This window comes from Ahaetulla prasina, chromosome 1 (assembly GCF_028640845.1).
Source record: "Ahaetulla prasina isolate Xishuangbanna chromosome 1, ASM2864084v1, whole genome shotgun sequence".
Taxonomy (NCBI): Eukaryota; Metazoa; Chordata; class Lepidosauria; order Squamata; family Colubridae; genus Ahaetulla; species Ahaetulla prasina.
In genome coordinates, this window is record NC_080539.1 from 161,243,179 (window position 1) to 161,262,019 (window position 18,841).

Consider the following 18,841-nt stretch of genomic DNA (forward strand, 5'->3'; position numbering starts at 1 on the left):
AATTCTGGGAGTTGAAGTCCACAAAATCTTAAAAGTTGTCAAGGTTGGAGACCCTTGTTCTAGTGCTTTGGAAATTAAGTTGAAACAGCCTTCCCCCTCCCCCTTCTTTGTGGCAGCTACGTCCACCTCGCTGCTGTGACGCGGCCAAAAAAATTGACATTTGCTCGAATTGAAATTAATTAAAAAAAAAAAACCAGGCTCCGGCGTCGCTCAACTGCCACGCCTTCTCCGCCCCCTCCAGAGGCTCCGCGGCCTAGCCCCGGCCGCCACGCCTTGCCCCGCCTTCATAAAACTGCAGATCAGACGGCAGCGGCCCCTTCCTTTCCGATACTGGATCCGCAAAGGCGCTTTTGGTCGGAGGCTGAAGAGGCGGCTCGGCCGAGTTCACGTCCCGCGGCGTTGGTGGTGGGCAACCAGCTGAACGGAGGCTGGCGTGGCCCAGACTCGCTGAGGGCCACTTTGATCACTACGCATTGCGGCCGAAGAATCCTTTCCTCGCCTGAATTCTCTTTATAAATAAACTGCCGGTCAAGCAACCTTGGAAGGAACAGCCTCGACCCACACAAACCGTTCAGCCTTTTTTTTTGCTGTGCAAGGGATTGAGCAAAAGTATCTCTTTTATTTCTGCAAGTTCAGTTGCCGTTAAAAAAAAGAAAGAAAGACCATTAGCAGGCTTAAGAGCCGCTTTAACCAGGAGTTCATCGATACTGCCCTAAGCGGGAAACTGGCTTTAGATAATACTTTTTTAAAAATAAAGAGGTCTGTACGCTCGCTGCTTTTTCAAATGAGGCATTTTGTGTGTGTTGTGTGCGTGCGTGCGTGTTTAAAGCTTGTTTTCCTGTGCTAATTGTTTTGCTAATAGTTTCTCGCTGGATGGCACAAATCCAGAATGTGAAATTTAACGAGTTTATACTGAGGTGATGGTCATTGGTACTTAGGTGTGGCTCCCTGGTTGTTGGTGTCTGCTCCCTCTCTTAGCCTTTAATTGCAATTTTTCTTATTTTTTCCCCCTGAATAATAACGGTTTTCTTTTTTTGGGGGGGGGGTAATTGAACTGGTTTATTATAAGCTGCCCTGAGTCACTTTTTGGGTGAGGTAAGATGGGTCATATAAATTTGATGAATAAGTAAGCCGAAAGAGAAACTTTTAAGACACTTTGTAATGGGGACATTTTGAATGAGAATGTGTTGAAAGTCCAATACTGGTAGTCCTTGACTTACGACAGTTCATTCAGTGACCAAGGGCACTGAAAGAAGTGACTTTCGACCGTTTGTCACACCTAGGACCATTGTTGCATTCCCAGAGATAAACGATTTACATTTGGATGCTTGACAACTGACTCTCATTTATGATGGCTGCGGTGTCCCAGAGTCATGTAATACCGTTTTGTGACTTCCTCGCAAGCAAAGTCAGTGGGGAAACCAGATTCACTTAACAACTGTTGTTATTAATTTAACAACTGCAGTGATTCATTTAACAAATGTGGGAAGAAAAGTCGTAAAATGGCCAAAACTCACGTAAAAAATTTCTCACTTAACATAAACTGTGGACTCAGTTGTGGTTGTGAGTTGAGGATTATCTGTACTAAACTAATATTTAATGTATGGAGACTGCATTCACAAAGATTTGTCCAGCCAAGTATAATTGTGAAGATAGTTTGTTGCTAGCTGAACTGGCATATCACAATCTGGCCTATTTTATTATATTTAACTGTGTGCTGTGTGGACCTTAGATTGTGGCTTGTTCCACAAATTATGGCCTAAAAGTAACAATAGCTGCATTATTTAATTATCAGGCTGTACCTGATTTATAAAAATACTCTGTGTGAATGCATCCTGTAATATTCTTTCTGCTTTTTCTCCTGAAATGTTCCCATTTCTAATTTAGTGGCACAGCTTCATCTAATTAAGGAGAACCTATATTGGTAATATTGGACTAAAAGCATGAGATAAAGGAAGGGATGCCCAAGCGTACAGTTCATATTTTATTAAATAATTCAATTTATTAATATTTTAAAATAGGTTCGTCTGAAGTTCTGCATATTTTGGTGTACAACAGAACTACCTCTTTAGCTAATAATAGAAGTGATTGTAACAACTCTATTACATATGATTGTGTCAATATAATCAAAATCGTTTATAAACAAAGTTATGTTAAAATGAAAAACATTTAACAATGTTAAATTTTATACTGTTTTTTTCAGGTAGGATGGATTCATCTTCATCAACAAAATTTCTAGATGCTGATGTGAAGGTAACTAATGTATACTACCATCGAAAAGAAGTCCTTGTAAAATTTCAAGGCCAATTTAACACAGAATGTGAGCTTGATTATCATATATTGCAAAAAGAAATACAGCAAGTACCAAAAGTGAAAGCTTCTGTTGCAGTTGGTGAATTCTGTTTAGTCAAAGACTCAGAGTGTGGAGAATGGTACAGAGGAAAAGTATTAAAAAAAGGACATGATACCTATGATGTACATTTTATGGACAATGGGAAAATACTGGCAGTGCATGAAACACATCTTGCTTCTCCCATTGATGAATTGTTTCAGCTTCCTCCAAAGATGGTTTATGGGATTTTTGCAAATGTCCTTCCAATTGAAGACAAATGGACTGCCAAAGCTTTTAATTACTTTTCATCTTTGATAGGCTTGCAGATTAAAGGTCATATACAAGCCACTCTGCCAGACCAAATGTTTCTTCTTCATGTGCCCAAAATTGCTTCTGATGTGGTTGAATTCAGAATAGGAAAACTTGTTGATGTAGATACTTTCTGTCTTATTGTTGAAATGTTAACTGCATTTTCACAGGAGTCGCTTTGTAAACAAATGTCGGATTTACCGCAACAGAAGTGTACAAGTCCAGGTACTCTATTTTGTGCTGCTGGAGTTCAGCCAAATATTCCACCAGTTCTAAGAAATCTTCAACCAATTTTGTCTGTTGGTGCTGTAGAAAAAGTAAAAATATCAGTAGCAGTTAGCCCCAGTATGTTTTATTGCCAGTTACTTCGACAACAGATACAGCTGGATACATTGATAAGAGACATGTTTTCCTATTATGACTCTATTAGCAGAGTAAAACTTCCATCTTGTGACAATTTTGGAGCCCTTTGTGCAGCTAGACAAAATAATGGTCAGTGGCAGAGAGGAGTAATACAACAGCTACTTTCTGACAAAGTGAAGATTTGGTTTATGGATTTTGGTAACTATGAAGCTGTGTCTTCTGAGTATATTTTGAAGCTTCCACCAGAATTTATTTCAGTACCTATGTTTTCATTTCCTTGTGCTCTATCATGTCTTAGTGATCAAGATGAAATGGAAAGAAAGGCTCAGCTAGAAGAATTTAAAGAAATCCTATTAACACAACAGGCTATTTTGGCCAACATAGATCGGTTCAATAGTAAAGAGCATATATATTATGTTACGTTACGTAAATGCGCATTGACACAGACAAATGAAAATCTATCTAGGCAAAATGATGTGGAACCAAAATATAACATGGATGTCTCTTGTACAAGCGGGAATGTACAAAATTCTAGTGTGAACTTGGCAGAGAAGATTTACAATATTACTCAACAATCAAGTTATTCTTCAAATCAAAAGGATACTCATTTACTGTGTTCCCCTTTAACAATTCCTTACAAAAGAGCAGAAATGAAAATAAATTCAGTTTGTGTTGCTTTTGCAGTTTATGTTTTGAATCCATCAAATTTCTGGGTGCAAACAAATGATTTCTTAGATGAGTTTGAAGCTTTAATGAAGAAAGTTGCAGATGTGTATGATGGAGATGAAATCAATGATAAAATTCTAGAAAACCCAGAGCCCGGCAGACTATGTTGTGCCCGATATAGCAAAGACAAGTTTTTTTATAGGGCTGTCATTAGACAAATCGTAGACAATAATGTTGATGTTTATTTTTTAGATTTTGGGAACACTGACACAGTGCCACTGTTTGATGTGAAGATTTTGCTTCCAGAGTTTCAAGAATTACCGGCATTAGCCATGTCCTGTACACTTGCTAATGCATTTCCAATTGAAGATCTATGGACTAAAAAAGAAACAGATTTCTTTAAAACAGTTGTGGTTGACAAACCAATCACACTGCATGTTCTTGCAAAACAAAAGGAGAATTATATTGTCAATGTGCACTGTATGAATGGCTCCGAGCAAACTGATGTTCTTGGGCTTATGATTGAGGCTGGATGTGCAGAATATTGGGAGGTAAAGCAAGATCCATTTCAGAAAACAATAAGGGGCTTTCAACGAAAATGTCCCCCAAAAAATAAAAATAGAGAAATACTAAGTAAAGCATCTATTCAGAAGAATGAAGTACTGATACCTAAAACTACTGATGAGAATAAAAAGCTGAATACTCACATTGTGACAAAAGGAAATGATAGCATTTTCCCACCATGGAAAAACATATTTTCCAATAAATATGAGCAAATGTTTGAGAAAACAGACAGAGTACAATGCTATAAAGAGTACAAATTTAAACCAGGTTATGTGCTTGATGTTGTATGTTGTCATATTATTTCACCAGGCAATTTTTTATGCCAGATACAAGATAAGCTACCGGAGCTAAATAGTATGATGGAACAAATTCAGATTTTTTACAATACTCAAAAAAGACCTTATGAAAGTGGAAAGCTTGCCTGTGTTGTGAAATATTCTACAGATGGAAAATGGTACAGAGCTGTTGTACTGAAACATGTATCCAAAACTGAAACTGATGTGATATTTGTAGACTATGGTAACAGGGAAAGAGTTTTGTTGAAAGATCTTCAAGCTATTCATCCAGACTTCCTAATTTTGGAATGTCAAGCATTCAGATGTTGTCTTAATGGTGTCAGTAAATCCTTAATATTTGACCCCTATATTTGGACTGCTGAGATATGCAGCAATTTTGAAAGATTTATTTCGTCTTCTAATGAACAACTCATTTGTTCAATTTGTGCCCTAGTTCTTAAGACTCCCAATTATTTATATTACATTGTTGATTTGAAGAATCCGTTTACTAGTTTAAGGCAATTTCTCTTTGAAAGTGGCCATGCAGAAATTTACCCTTTTGAATGTGCACAAGCTCTTATAACTCCATTTTCTCTATGTAGCTTTTATTATTCATCTTTTAATATGGAAGTTGGAAATGAAGAGAAAGTATATGTATCTTATATATATAGCCCTACAAAATTCTATTGCCAGTTAAGTAGAAATGCAAATGAAATAGACAAGATACATAAAAAGATTTTGGAAATTAGCCCCAAAACAAGCCATGCAATCCAAATGAATACTCACAGTTTATGCATAGCGAAATATTTTGAGAATGGAGTCTTCTATAGAGCTTTAGCATCTCCTATGGAATTACCTGATTTCTGCCCAGTATATTTTGTGGACTTTGGAAATAAACAATTGGTAGCCAAAGAGAAACTGGTTCCTATTCCAAACAGTGTTTCAGAATTAATGTTCACACCTATGCAAGCTATTACTTGTTATTTATCAGGTCTAAAGGATGTTGAAATTTCATCTGAAATAAAAACATGGTTTGAAAAAAAATACTTGGAAAAAGAGTTGAAGGCAGTAGTAATATCTAAAGAATCTGATGGGCAGTTCGGTATGGAGTTGTATGATGGTGAACTACAAATAAATGGAAAGATTAAAGATTTACTAAACCAAAAAAAAGGTCATCTGAACCCAAAGAATATAAAAAAAAGTTTTAAAAAACGTATTGGGAATAAACATAGGCCTTATAAAATAGATTTGGATATAGAGAGAAAAAAAGTTGAAAGTAAAGAAATTGGACAGCAAACAAAAACAGGCAATGATAAGTTACCTGCTAAATATAGGAACAAAATAGTAATTGATCAACAGAAACTGGGTAGTGGACCTGCAAAGTTTCCATTGACTTTGGATTTTTCAGATTTCATGTTGAAAAAAGTTTTGAGATACATGTATGAAAGTACTTGCAAAGAACTCAATACTGATGCCGTTGATCAACTTAATGAACAGTCAAAGAAAATTAAAAATAAAAGGACTAGATTGCATAAACTAAAATTAAATGCTTCGGGACAAGAAAGAAGGAACAAGACTAAGCAAAAGTACACTGATCTTCCCCAACCTGACATTCTTCTAAATTCTAAAGTCTGGGGTTATATGTCTTATGTAGCTAATCTTTCAAGTTTCTATGTTCATCGTTCAGAGGATAAAAAAAGAATTGTGCAACTTGCTGGGGAACTGAACAGAGAATCTCTGATTAAAGAATCAGAAATAGCGGCTGAACTTGAGAAAGATGATGTGGTTTTAGCAAAATATGAAGATGATTGTTGCATGTACAGAGCTTTAGTTAGAAAAGTCCTAGCCAATAAGTTTTTTGAAGTAGAGTTTATTGATTATGGTAACATAGCAACTGTGAATTCAAAAAATATCTACAAAATTGAAAAGTGTTTACTCAGTTTACCAAGACTCAGCATACATTGCTTCCTTAGTAAAGCAAAGTCCTTGTTTTCAAATAAAAACTGGAGTACTGATATGGATGCTTACTTTATTGATGAGGTAAATAATCAGCCAGTCATGATTAAGTTTCTACAACAGTATGAGCAACAGTGGGAGGTTGATATAATCTGTCATGGAATATCTATCTCTGATAAATTAATAGAGAGAGAAACCCTTTTTTGTTTAGAGAACATATTTTCACTAAACTTCGACCACAATATGAAATGGCTCCCAACAATAGATTCAGAAACTAGTAGTAATGATCCAGGTAAAAAGTCAGAAAGTCAAACTTTATGTGAAAGCATTAAAATCAGACCTACTAAAATTGGCTACCAAAATATAAAGCCTGGACAGATAGAAATAGCTGACGTTGGTCATATTTCAAGTAATGGGAACTTCTATGTGACGTTAACTAAGGATGCACAAACAATGCTCAATTTAAATGTACTAGTTGCTCAAGAGGTAGAGAAAAAGTGTGTTATTGCTATGGAAGACATTAGAGAAGGATTAGAATGTTTGGTAAGATCAAACAAACTCTTGGGATGGTATCGATCTAAAGTTATTAAAAAATATGTAAAGGAGGAATATATGTTGGTCCTTTTTGTGGATTTAGGAAAGTATGAAATGGTGTCACTGCACGATACACGTGTGCTGACTGAAAAAATAAGATGTGTTCCAAGGAATGCAGTGCTTTGTAAATGGATTTGGATTGGAAATCTAAGTGATTTGTCTTTTGAGGGAATGATGGAGAAGGTAAAATATTGCGAGATAAATATTATATTTTTTAAATACTTAGAATCTGAGCTTATTTGGGAAGTAGATCTTTTTATAGATGGAATTTTATTTTTGGAGTACTGGAATCAAATATCTAACCAAACAAAATTAGAGACACATGCAGATAATGTGAGCAAATCACTTGATATCTCAGTCAGGTCAAATTCAATTTCATGGGCACAATTTCAAAAGAATAGTCACAATCTTGGATTTGTCACATCAGTCAGTGATCCTTCAAACTTCTGTATTCAGTTACAAGATTCATTTAAAACTCTGATAGCCTTGTTCAAAATGCTCTCTAATCTTCCAGAAATCCTCCCAACTATGCCACAAGAATGTATAATTCCTGGTGCCTGCTGCTTAATAAAAAATGGACCTAATGAAACCTGGAATAGAGTTGAAGTTTTTGGAGTGCTCAAAGATTCTAGTACATTAATGCTTACTTTTATTGATGATGTGGGGTTATCAGTTCCCCTTCCCATCTCTGATGTCTCGAAGCTGAAGATTATCCCAGAAAAACTAGCTAGTTTACCACAATTAACCTATCCTTGCTCATTGTTTGGAGTGAAGCCTGCTGATGGGAAACATTGGAATGATGAGGCCAAACTTAAAATTCAAGAATTTCTTGGTCGACAAGATCTCACATTCCAGTTCAAACAGCCTCGTTGTGGATTGAAGCTAGAAGTAGGTGTGTTTTTTGAGCAAAACAATGCGGCAGATGTATTGGTTGCTTCTGGTTGTGCTTTGTATTCTAAAACTGCATCCTTTGGATCAGCTAGTTGTGATGAACTTCGGCTACCAAATTCACGTGTTATTTATGATCCACTCTCCATTCAGAAGATCTCTGAACCACAGATTGCCATAAACAAAGACAAGAAAGGCCCACAGAATTCAGATGTGCAATTGAAATGTGTTGATTTAAAAAATTTAGAGGTGAACAGGTCAAAGAAATTACATGGTAAAAAAAAAGGCTCTTGGATGACTTTCTTGCATAAAAGTAAAAGAAATTCTAGAAGTCTGCACAAGCACAATAAGAAATTATTTCATCAATGTTGTGACAGAGAAAAAATCAACCAAACATATTCTACAAGCGTATCGAAGGCTTCTGACAAGTTGCTTTTGGACTCCAAGAATGCTCAGATCCAGATTCATGAAGAAACTTGAACACGTACTCACAAGAAAGGTCAGTTTCAAATGACACTTAAAACAGCTGTATAAAATGGTCTTATCCTTTGCTTTACCTATAACAGGAACAATAGTTTGGGCTTCTTTTAAGGATATGAGCAAAAGAATCATGCATAAACTGCCATAATGCATACTGGAAGGATATTAGTATATTCCACATACAATGCAGTACGGCTTGCATCAAATCTATATGAGTTTGCACAGTGTGGATGTGTGTAGAAAGATAATCTGCCACAATGTGATTATCTGTAGGTAGCCTTTAAGGCTCATTATGGAGCAGACAGTTTAGTTCTCTTGGAGAACTATTATGCTAAGAATTTGACAGCAAAGTAGTGTTCTGTGTTTTGCTGAGCATTTTGGCAGGTTTCAAGCAGAAAAATCTTCTGAATGGCTTTCAGCTCAGAAACACAATTTTTTAATGGCTTAGGTTTTTAGAAATATGATTTAAAAAGAGGTGTTAGAGATACCTACAGGTAGTCCTCGACTTACGACCACAATCGAGCCCAAAGTTTGGTAAGTGAGTTTTGCTCCATTTGTCGACTTTTCTTGTCGCAGTTGTTAAGTGAATCACTGCATCTTAGTTAAATTAACAGTTGTTAAGTGAATCTGGCTTCCCCATTAACTTTGCTTGCCAGAAGTTTGCAAAAGGAGATTTACAGGACCCTAGGACACTGTAGCCTTCATAAATATGAGTCGGTTGCCAAGTGTCTGAATTTTGATCACATGACCACGGAGATGTGAAAAATGGTAATAAATTCCTTTTTTCAGTGGGAAAAGACTGTGTAACTTTGAATGGCTATTAAATGAATTGTTGTAAGTTGACGACTACCTGCATTTGATGTGGTGGCCATTAGAAACTGTTGAATAACATCTGGTATATTTGGATTTGGTACCACCAGAATGCTGATGACAGTACCTTTTTTACTCCTTTTCCGCTAAAGTGCAAAGAAACTTCACTTTATTTCTGAAGACAGTAATAGAGTGCAAACTTATAGATGCACAATCCAGATCAGACACTAATGTTCTTGGTTAGTTGAAAGATAAATGAAAAAAAATGGAATTTAGTAGCTCATTTCATTAGTGTCCAAGAAGATTGGCATTGCTCGGGCAATTGATTTATGCTCACTTGTAGAAAAGAGCTATTAAAAGGCTGGAGGGCATTTTTATTTAGAAATAATCATCTTTTTTTCATGGATATAAAGACACACATTTATATTCCACATACATATAAGGAATAATATATATTCCATATACATTACAAAAATCTTTCTCATTCTTCTATGTATATGAGTTTAGCCAGTCCTGTTACTGTCATGTTTTGTTTGGCCACAGTAAGCCTTTCCTATCCCAGGGCCCCCCAAAATGTTGAATTTCAATTCCATTACTTCCTGAATAACAAATGCATTAATTTGGGAAAAGGTCTACAGTCCACATAGTGTACATGACTCTGTATGTCATGTACACTCTACAGTCCATGTAGAGGGTACATAGACTATGTAGAGTATACATGACTATGTATTGTTCCTGTGACTTTGTAGCCTAGTAGAAACTTTATGTATTCATCTCATTCAAGAAGTATAGGCTGTACTTTGGAAACCTAAAGAATTACAAATCTGTGATAGAGAGAGACAGAGATAGATAGAGAGAGATGATGGTTGGATAGACAGATTTAAAAATGTAAAAAATAATATAAAAATATGTGGAGAATCTGGAAATAGTGCAGAGAAGAGCAACAAAAATGATTAGGGGGCTGGAGGCTAAAACATATGAATTAACAGTTACAGAAATTGGTTATGTCTAGTATAATGAAAAGAAGAACTAGGGGAGACATGATAGCAGTGTTCCAATATTTGAGGGGCTCCTATAAAGACACGGGAGTCAAATTATTTTCCAAAGCCACCAAAACACAAGGCAAGAAACAATGATTGGAAATTAACCAAGGAGAGAAGCAACCTAGAACTAAGGAGAAATTTCCTAATGGTGAGACCAATCAACCAATGGAGTAGCTTGCCTTCAGAAGTTGTGGGTGCTCCATCACTGAAGGCTTTCAAGAAGAGACTGGACAACCATTTGTCTGATATGGTATAGGGTTTCCTGCTTGAGCAGGGGGTTGGACTAGAAGACCTCTGAGTTCCCTTCCAACTATATTCTATGTTCTATGAAAAAAACTTAGAAAGTTTTTTAAAAAATAAGAGTCTGTAAAAAGGCAGGTCTTTACAATAAACCTGGAAAAATTATTATGTATATTTTCTTTCTAATATATCTGCTTATGTTTTTTTTAGGTTAAAATCAGAGTAGATGGATTATCTCAGTTGAGAAGAGATCAACCTTCATTTGAAAAGCAGTACAGGAACAGTATGCAGAACATGTTCTATTTATAAATTTATCATTTATAGAAATCCAGACCAGAGGCCCATAACTATTAAAAAGTGTAAAGGGTTCATTAGTATTCTGATTTGGTTCCCTTCCTCCCCCACCATATGCATATATTTTTATGCCTTTGAAAAGTTTTTACCAAAGATTGATTTAATATTGGGATGATGACAGCATGGAAAAAGAAATACTTTGGAATAAGATTTTCAGCAAAACTAATCTGTTATCTTATTGGAGAAAGACCATTTTGCAATCGGTGCTAGATTTTTATTATGATGCTAAACTTTGTGCCTATGTAATAATCATTTGGAATTTTGTTTAATTTCAGAAGTGATTAGGAAGTATCAGGGTTTTTTTTTAAATGTAATGTAATACAATGTATCACAAGAGACAGTTGGTATGCTTTGGCCTTTGAGGATGTTGAAAAAAAGGCAGAAATCAAGAACACTTGTTCTATATGTTGCTAAATTTTGTGTATGTGAGGCATACGGTTGTATAGATTGTGTAACTGCCAAATGCTGTTGATTTGTTTTTACCAGCCAAAAGCTTGAATTTAAACAAATATAATAGGAAAATAATCTTTTTAGTTATACTAACCATTTCAATGTAAGTACATTTCAGTAAAATATAGATTTAGTTATGGACTTCCATACATCCTGGCCATTCCAGTTTTCTTTTACAATGCTCTGTTTTGCTTACTACCACAAACAGGCTCCATCTAAACTGCAGAATATATTAAGACAGATGTAAATCTCAAGATATTTTATTAATTATAGGGAAGTTTAATGTCGAGTTGATTGCTACCAATTCTTGCCCATTGGCGAGTACTCTAATTTCATAGTTAAAATCTGTTTTCTTTTCTTACACTTAGTGACTTGTGTATTCTCTCATGGGAGAGAGAATGAGTGAGAGGTATACAGAAATCATGTTTTAAAACCCAGTTAAATCTTATTTGTGCATTAGAATGCTTGGAAGTTGTATATATTTTTATTGCAGGTTGTACTGCATTGAGCCTCATCAGTGAGGATTTTTCAATATTGTTTAGAGGGAAGACCTACAGTATATTGGAAGAAAGCTCTCCTGACAGCTTGAACCTTTCTGTTAGTTTTTTTTTTGTTTAATTCTACACATTTTAACAGTTCTAATAACTACATTTTGAAACACATAAGTTGATTTAACTGAATTAGCATATTTGAGTAAGACATGATTTTAAACTTAAATGTCTTAAAAGTGCTACCAAAAGAAAACCAAGCTTCCAGTTGGCCCCAGGGCTTGTTGGAAGTAACAGTGAAATATTTCTTCTTGTAACAGGCAAGAACAGCAGGAAACCAAATGGGATGCCCATGTAAAATTCAAATTAGTTTCTAAAGGCTTTAGTTTACATGTATAACTACTGATGAGTACTGGTGAGAAAATGCAGCTTGTAGCTATATGGTGTAAATATGAGTTTTCTTGCTGAGCGCCCTGAAAACAAAAGATGTGTTTGGATATTTCATGATGTTCATAAAGTGCAATGTATTTTTCTTTAAATAAAAGAATATTCTTTGACTCCAGTGATATAAAATTGTTATTAAGCAGCAATAAAGTGGTGGTACAAGTTTAAAACAGCCACGATAAAGCTGTAGGAAAAACTACATTTGTAAAAAAAAACATGGTTGATGTTCCTCATACCAGATTCCAATTAGGGGAAGCTTTGGTGGGAGGAGGGAGAGAGAGAATATCAAATATATATTACTGAAATCAATATTTTGCTTTTATATGGGGACTAGGTGGGATTCTTTTTAGGTGCCGGGCCCCATTGTGCAATTCTCCCCTCACTCAATTCACCTTATAGCCTAGGTTATTCTTTTCCTCTTTTTTTAAATTAAAGGTTGAAGATCCATAGATCACATGGCTTTGTGGGGCATGTTACTGACCTTGATATTATGAAATAGAGATGGAAGGCAGTGTTACACCATCTAATACAGGTAGTCTTTGACTTATGACCCCAATTGAGCCCAATTTTTTTGTTGCTAAGTGAGACATTTGTTAAGTGAGTTTTCCCCATTTTTTGCCACAGTTGTGGCACACTTAGTAACAGGATTTTAACTGAATCTGGCTTCCCCATTGGCTTTGCTTGTCAGAAGGTTGCAAAAGGGATCACATGACCCCATGGCATGACCCCATGATGGTCATGGCAACCATCATAAATATGAAGCAGTTGCCAAACATTTGGATTTTGATCACATGACCATGGGGACGCTGCAGTAGTGATAAATGTGAAAAATGGTCATAAGTCACTTTTTTCAGTGCCGTTGTAACTTTGAACGGTCACTAAATGAAGTTGAGGATTACCTGTAGTTCTGAATGTAAAACAAGCTATGTTGCTGTTTATGTTGCTATTCTTGATTTTTGTGTGTTTTCTCTCTTTTTTTTTTCTTGAGCACAGTACATAATTCACCTTGGCTCTTTTGCCATGGAGGCATTTAAGTGTATGTTTTGTTCATGTGTCTCGGGTCAATTGCATAGATTTTTAAAGGTACAATTTCAAACGTTAATTCACATTCTTTTTCTGTTTATTAAATGTAAAGTGATTTTACAGAACAAAAATAAAAATAAAAAATACCAAATATTAATGAGTACACTGAAAGCAAGGAAACCTAACATAGGAATAATATAGGAGCAATAATAATTATTTCCTAGGAGCAGGCAAAAGTTTAATAGCAAGTCATATTAATGAGGAGTAGTAGGATTAGTTGAAGTATATAGCACAAATATTGTGAAAGCATTAAATTTAGTTTAACACCCTGAATAACACCATGTAAGAGTGTAAGCACTCTCTGTGGGGACAGCATTTTAGGGAAAGTGCCCTCTGAGGTTGCATAAAACCAAATGTGGAAAATAGCATAGAAAAACCTAGCTATAAGTAATGATAGAATGCGTATTATCTTTATGGATAGATCTGTTCTGACCCAGCCTTAGCAGAAGCAAGAAACAGACTCTTTGTCCCGAAAAACCCCTCGTTATTTACCTCTTGTGAATTAATTGCATTCATCCATCGAAAAGTCCAAGCAAGAGTCCTGCAAGGAGTTAAATGCAGCAACAGATCTTATCAGTTCCTTGCGATAATTGCAAGGCTGTGAGCTCCAAGCCGAAAAGCTACAAATTAAGTTCTGGCAAGCAGTCTTCGATCCACGAAACACAATGAGCAAAATCTTCAGAAATACGAACTGTTGTCTCCTATGACAACCACTCCCCTTCTATTTATTCCCCAGCCAGGGAGGGGACATTCAGCATCAACGTGTGCTTTGCTTCCTGAGTCGACTCCTTGTCCTCCGTTGTTCACCTCTCCTAACTGCTCTGCGAATACGTGCATCTGGAACAGACTCCAGCTGTTCTTCCTCCTCACTTACCTCAGCTTCCAAAGGCCTCTCTGGTGGCTGGGAAATGTCGGATGGCCCTGGTTCTATCTCTTTGTCCAACACGGAGCATCCATCAGAGCCTTCCCCAGGATCCAGAACTGGTCCAAGTTCCTCCCCAGCCTCTTCCTCATCTTAGTCTGCCGCCATCTCCGCTGGCAGCTGGCGGGCCACCAGAAGATCTGGATAGAACATCAGGTCCATTTCTATGGTACATAATAGCAATTTGTTCAGCTCCGAGAAAACAATTTGGGGAACCTTTTTACTTCTTCCTGAAGTGAAAGAAAAGAATTAGGCCCAGAATCTGAATTAGCTCCTCAGATAAGTAAAGCACACAATAGTAAATTAAAAAGCGAATACTTGGTAGAACCCTTGTAGTTCTCTACAACTGTCCTTATGCAGTTTGAAACATTAACAATGTGGGTGGGGTTACCTTGACCCGAGTCAAGTCCTCTTCAGAGACTGACGAGTCTTAAAAGGTGAACCACGTTAATATGTAGCTCTTTTTTGGGAGGGGAGGTTACAAAAGGGTGCTAGGGATTCGTTTTGAGCCCAATATATTGTATAAAACCACTACCAGCACTAAAGCTGTTTTAGATTACTTGAATGGCTGGAAGCTGCTGCTGCTGCCCATAAAAGCATATGCCTCTGTGTGACTCACTTAACTTCATTCACTGTAGGGTAGTTTTATTACAGACGTTTCTTCCCAGCTTGCTTTACCAGAGATTGAGACTTTAAATGTGAAACCAGACAGTTGTAGCCCTAGAGGAACTAATTTGAACTGCCCAGTTCTGATACAACCTTTCTTCTACATGGCAAGTAATTTTTAACTCCTGCAATGTTTTCCACTCTTTATTATTGAGGACATTTAAGATACTAGATACTCCCAGCAAGAGTCTTTGTATGTAAGGGTGTAGTGTTAGCGATTCAACTTCTTCCTCACAGCAGCATCTTTTACTTTTCCTGGCTGGAGGGAGGACATTTGAAGGAAGTCTTTACAAAAACTATGCTCATTGTTTGATAGAATATTTTAGTCTCCAAATGTAGCAAAACCTTTTGCTGTTGCTACAAGTGGATTATTAAAGAAGTTAAACAAAGGAAGGCTAAGACTTCGTAAATTAAGTTTTAAAATAGTTGTTAGAGTTTTTAAGATAACAGCAAGCCAACACTATAACCACGATTCCAAATTATCTTAAAAACTCTTAACGACTGTTTTAAAAGTTATTGCAATACTCTGCCAAAAGATGAACAGATATGGATTAGATTTTCCCAGGGTTCCCTTTGGTATTGTAGAAGATTTAAAAAAAATTCTGGTAATATGGGGCATCGGAGCAAAATTATGCATATGCTTTCATTCTTGATTTATAATCTGTTCAAGGTGGGTGACTTGTCTTCAGTAATCAATAAAGTGAAAAAAATCTGAACATAAACAAATCCCTTAGATCAGGGGTTTCCAACCTTGGCAACTTCAACTCCCAGAATTCCCCAGCCAGCTGGGAAAGTCCTCCAGGCTTAAAGTTCCCAAGGTTGGAGACCCCTGCCTTAGATGACTTCCTGTGCTTCAGTCAATTAAGCAGACGTGTTTGATTTCTGAACATGGGTGTTGTGACTTAGTCAGAAAATCTTGTTTAAAACATGCCAAGGTCTAACAGAAAGATGAAGCCCTCTAGTTGAGGACACTTTGCTCTCATATGTATAATTGGGGACCCAAAACTCTTGTCATGACATCAGGCATCCTAGGAAGCTTGGAATTCTGTTCTAAGACCCTAGTTCTTGTTCAGTCCTTCTACTTAAACCAAGCATGTATGAAGTCATTTTGAGTTCACACCACTATCCAGTGGTGTGATCTACTATCTTTCAGATTTTGTACAAGAGCCAGTTAATGCCAGGCAACAGGCCACTGGTGAAGGATCCTGGAGTTGTAGCATAATAACATCTAAAACCCCACGCTAATAACCTGCAGTCACCTAGGTCCTTAGTTTGATCAATGTATAAAAATATTCTGTTAGATAAATCTGTAGTTCTTGCAGGCTGTATATGCCACGTGGTTCATTTCTCATAATCTGTTCCTGACACAGTTCTTCATGATGAATATGCAGGTGTCCCTCATGGAGTTGTGGGGAAGGTGTTACAAGTTCTTGGGAGTAAAATACATGCACACACACACAAATTTATTCCTTGAGGTTCAGTTCAGATTTGTGTTTGATGTTCACTGCTGGATATCTGCTGTTCATTTATAGCTACGTCTGCTTGGTTCTGCCACAGGTACTGTAGCAGACTTCAGCCTCCATGGAGCTTCGGCTTTTGTATTTTTTCTTCTAGTTGAGATGCTTCTGTAGCCTCCAGGTGTCTTCCTCCATCTCCCACTTTCCCCACAGTCTGAATCTTCAACAATACCTGCAAACCATAGTGCCACATTTTCTGGGTTTTCTGATCAGGTTTTACGTTCTGGCCACTTCGGTTGATCTAAAGGTGAGGTCCTTTTTAAGGAAAATGGAGAATGAAACCTTAAGATGAGGTAGGAGACTCCAGATTATCAGCCCTGGAAGGCACAACTATGCCAGTCTATAGGCACCCTTAAAGGTAAAGGTAAGATTCCTGTCGTGTCCCCCTCCCCCTCCGACGACCGGTCTAGGAAGTCCGTATCAAGCGTGGCCACGAAGCCTCTGCAGCTTTGCCAAATTCCTTTCAGATTTTTCAGGGCAGGCAGGAATCCAAGTTGTGACTTCAGCAAATTAGATGAGACTTTGCTTGACTCAAAGTTGCTTGACTCAAGCTGGTCCTTTATATAGGTTGTGGGGTGTGGCTCCATGACTCAGCACTTATCCAGGCCTGCCCCTCCCTTCCTTCTGCTGACGTCACCTCTCAGATCTCCAGAAGCAGGGATCGTCCCACTGTGAATTCTCTTCCACTGGATCTGCTGCTGGCAATTCCAGCATGTGGCTGGCTCCCTGCTCACATGCTGTAGGAGTGAGGTTTGTTTGTTCATTCCTGACATCCTGTCCGGCCATGGGGCCAGGGCTGGGGGCTGGAGGCATGACAGGCCGTTCATTTTCATTATCAAACTCCGAATCTGATAGCAGGCCCGGGAGGAGACAGGAGGGGCCCAGCTGAGGAGAGGAGGGAGGACGAGGCACAACAATTCCCCTCGCACAATATATGCTAGTCGTTCCTGACTCTAGGGGGCAGTGCTCATCTCTGTTTCTAAGCCGAAGAGCCAGCGCTGTCCGAAGACGTCTCAGTGGTCATGACTTTGGTTTTTCTTTGAAGATGTTTCACTTCTTGGATGAGAAGCAAAATGTCTTCAAAGAAAAACCAGAAAGCCCAGTTGCCTCTTGAAAAAACACCTTTGGGACAACCATGACCTGGATCACTGAGAATCTCCATAGACCCTAGGTAAATGTTTTGAAGAGAGGGATGATGGTCAGGCACAACTTCCTCTTGCTGTTGCTTTGGTGAAAGGGAAGGGATCTGCTACCCTCAACTCAATCAAACTCGGGCTGAGGCTGAACCTTCTTTGGACCACTCCAATTTCTCCCTCCATTTTGGGACAGCCTTTTGGGCTTCAAGGGGGAAGAGCATCGGTTTCTGTGGCTGGGGTGAGATATGCCATCCCTTGATTTTATGCCATCAAGCACTAAAGCTCTGGAGAGGAAAGGAAGTTCGCAGCTACTGTAATTTCCTGAGGCTTCCATAGCTTTGGATGAAACTGTTAAACTTGGGGGTGAGAGGAGTGCCCTGCCAGGCTACATGGTACCGGTTTGAGGCCTCTGCTATTTCTTATGTCTTCCTTAATAGCAAGAACATGGATGGTAACCAGGCGTGAAATCCACTTACCTTTGCTACCGGTTTGCAAATGTGAGAGCACGCGCCTCCTCCATGCAGAGGGTCAAAAACAGGATATGATGACGTCCGGGCAGGTGGGCGGAGCCTCCCGCCACCAGCTCTACCGGTTCGCCTGAGCCAGATAGAACTGGCTGAATTTCACCACTGATGGTAACCCTTATTACGCCGCTCCCCCCCCTTTTAAGATTATGCTTTACAGTACAGTTGGAGGAAATGTCAAGAACGATATAGATTATTAACTAACTTTTAAGTGCAAGGTTTTGCATTTCCTACAAAAACAATAACAAAAACAAAAAGGCTTTTTGCTAAGACACTATCATGTCCTCCTGCCTCCCCTTGCCTCTATAACCAGGTCCGATCCAAAACTCTGGAAGCTAAATGCAGAACATCTTAGATACTTTTTCTATTGTTAGGAAATGTCCTCCTAAATCATGAAACTCATACTACTGCTAATGGGTGTCTTTTGCTATGTCTTTTGAAGAACATAGAGTTCTATGTCCAATTGGCATCTTATAGTATGTATGGTATGCTACAGCTGATTGTGGATATTTGCTATACACAATAAATCTCTACAGGGTGGATGTGCTTCGGCTTGATAATATAAATATAAAGGCTCACAGAAATAACCCAATTTTCTTTTTTTGGGGATGAATGTCATGAGATACAATGAGCGTGGGGGAAAAAAAGTAACCTCATTTGGATGCTGGTGAGATTACACAGAGCCAGCAGGTGGAGACCTTGCATTAATTTTCATAAATGGGAGCAAGCAAAAAAGA

The 18,841-nt window shown here is 37.8% G+C and overlaps 1 protein-coding gene across 1 annotated transcript; it reads left to right on the plus strand.

Moving 5' to 3' along the window:
- Positions 1–253: 253 nt before the first annotated feature.
- On the plus strand, positions 254–12,374 carry TDRD15 (tudor domain containing 15). Its single transcript, XM_058179589.1, has 3 exons — positions 254–759; positions 2,204–8,446; positions 10,731–12,374. The coding sequence occupies exon 2, from the start codon at positions 2,209–2,211 to the stop codon at positions 8,425–8,427; it is 6,219 nt and encodes a 2,072-aa protein (XP_058035572.1). The 5' UTR covers positions 254–759; positions 2,204–2,208; the 3' UTR covers positions 8,428–8,446; positions 10,731–12,374.
- Positions 12,375–18,841: the final 6,467 nt, after the last annotated feature.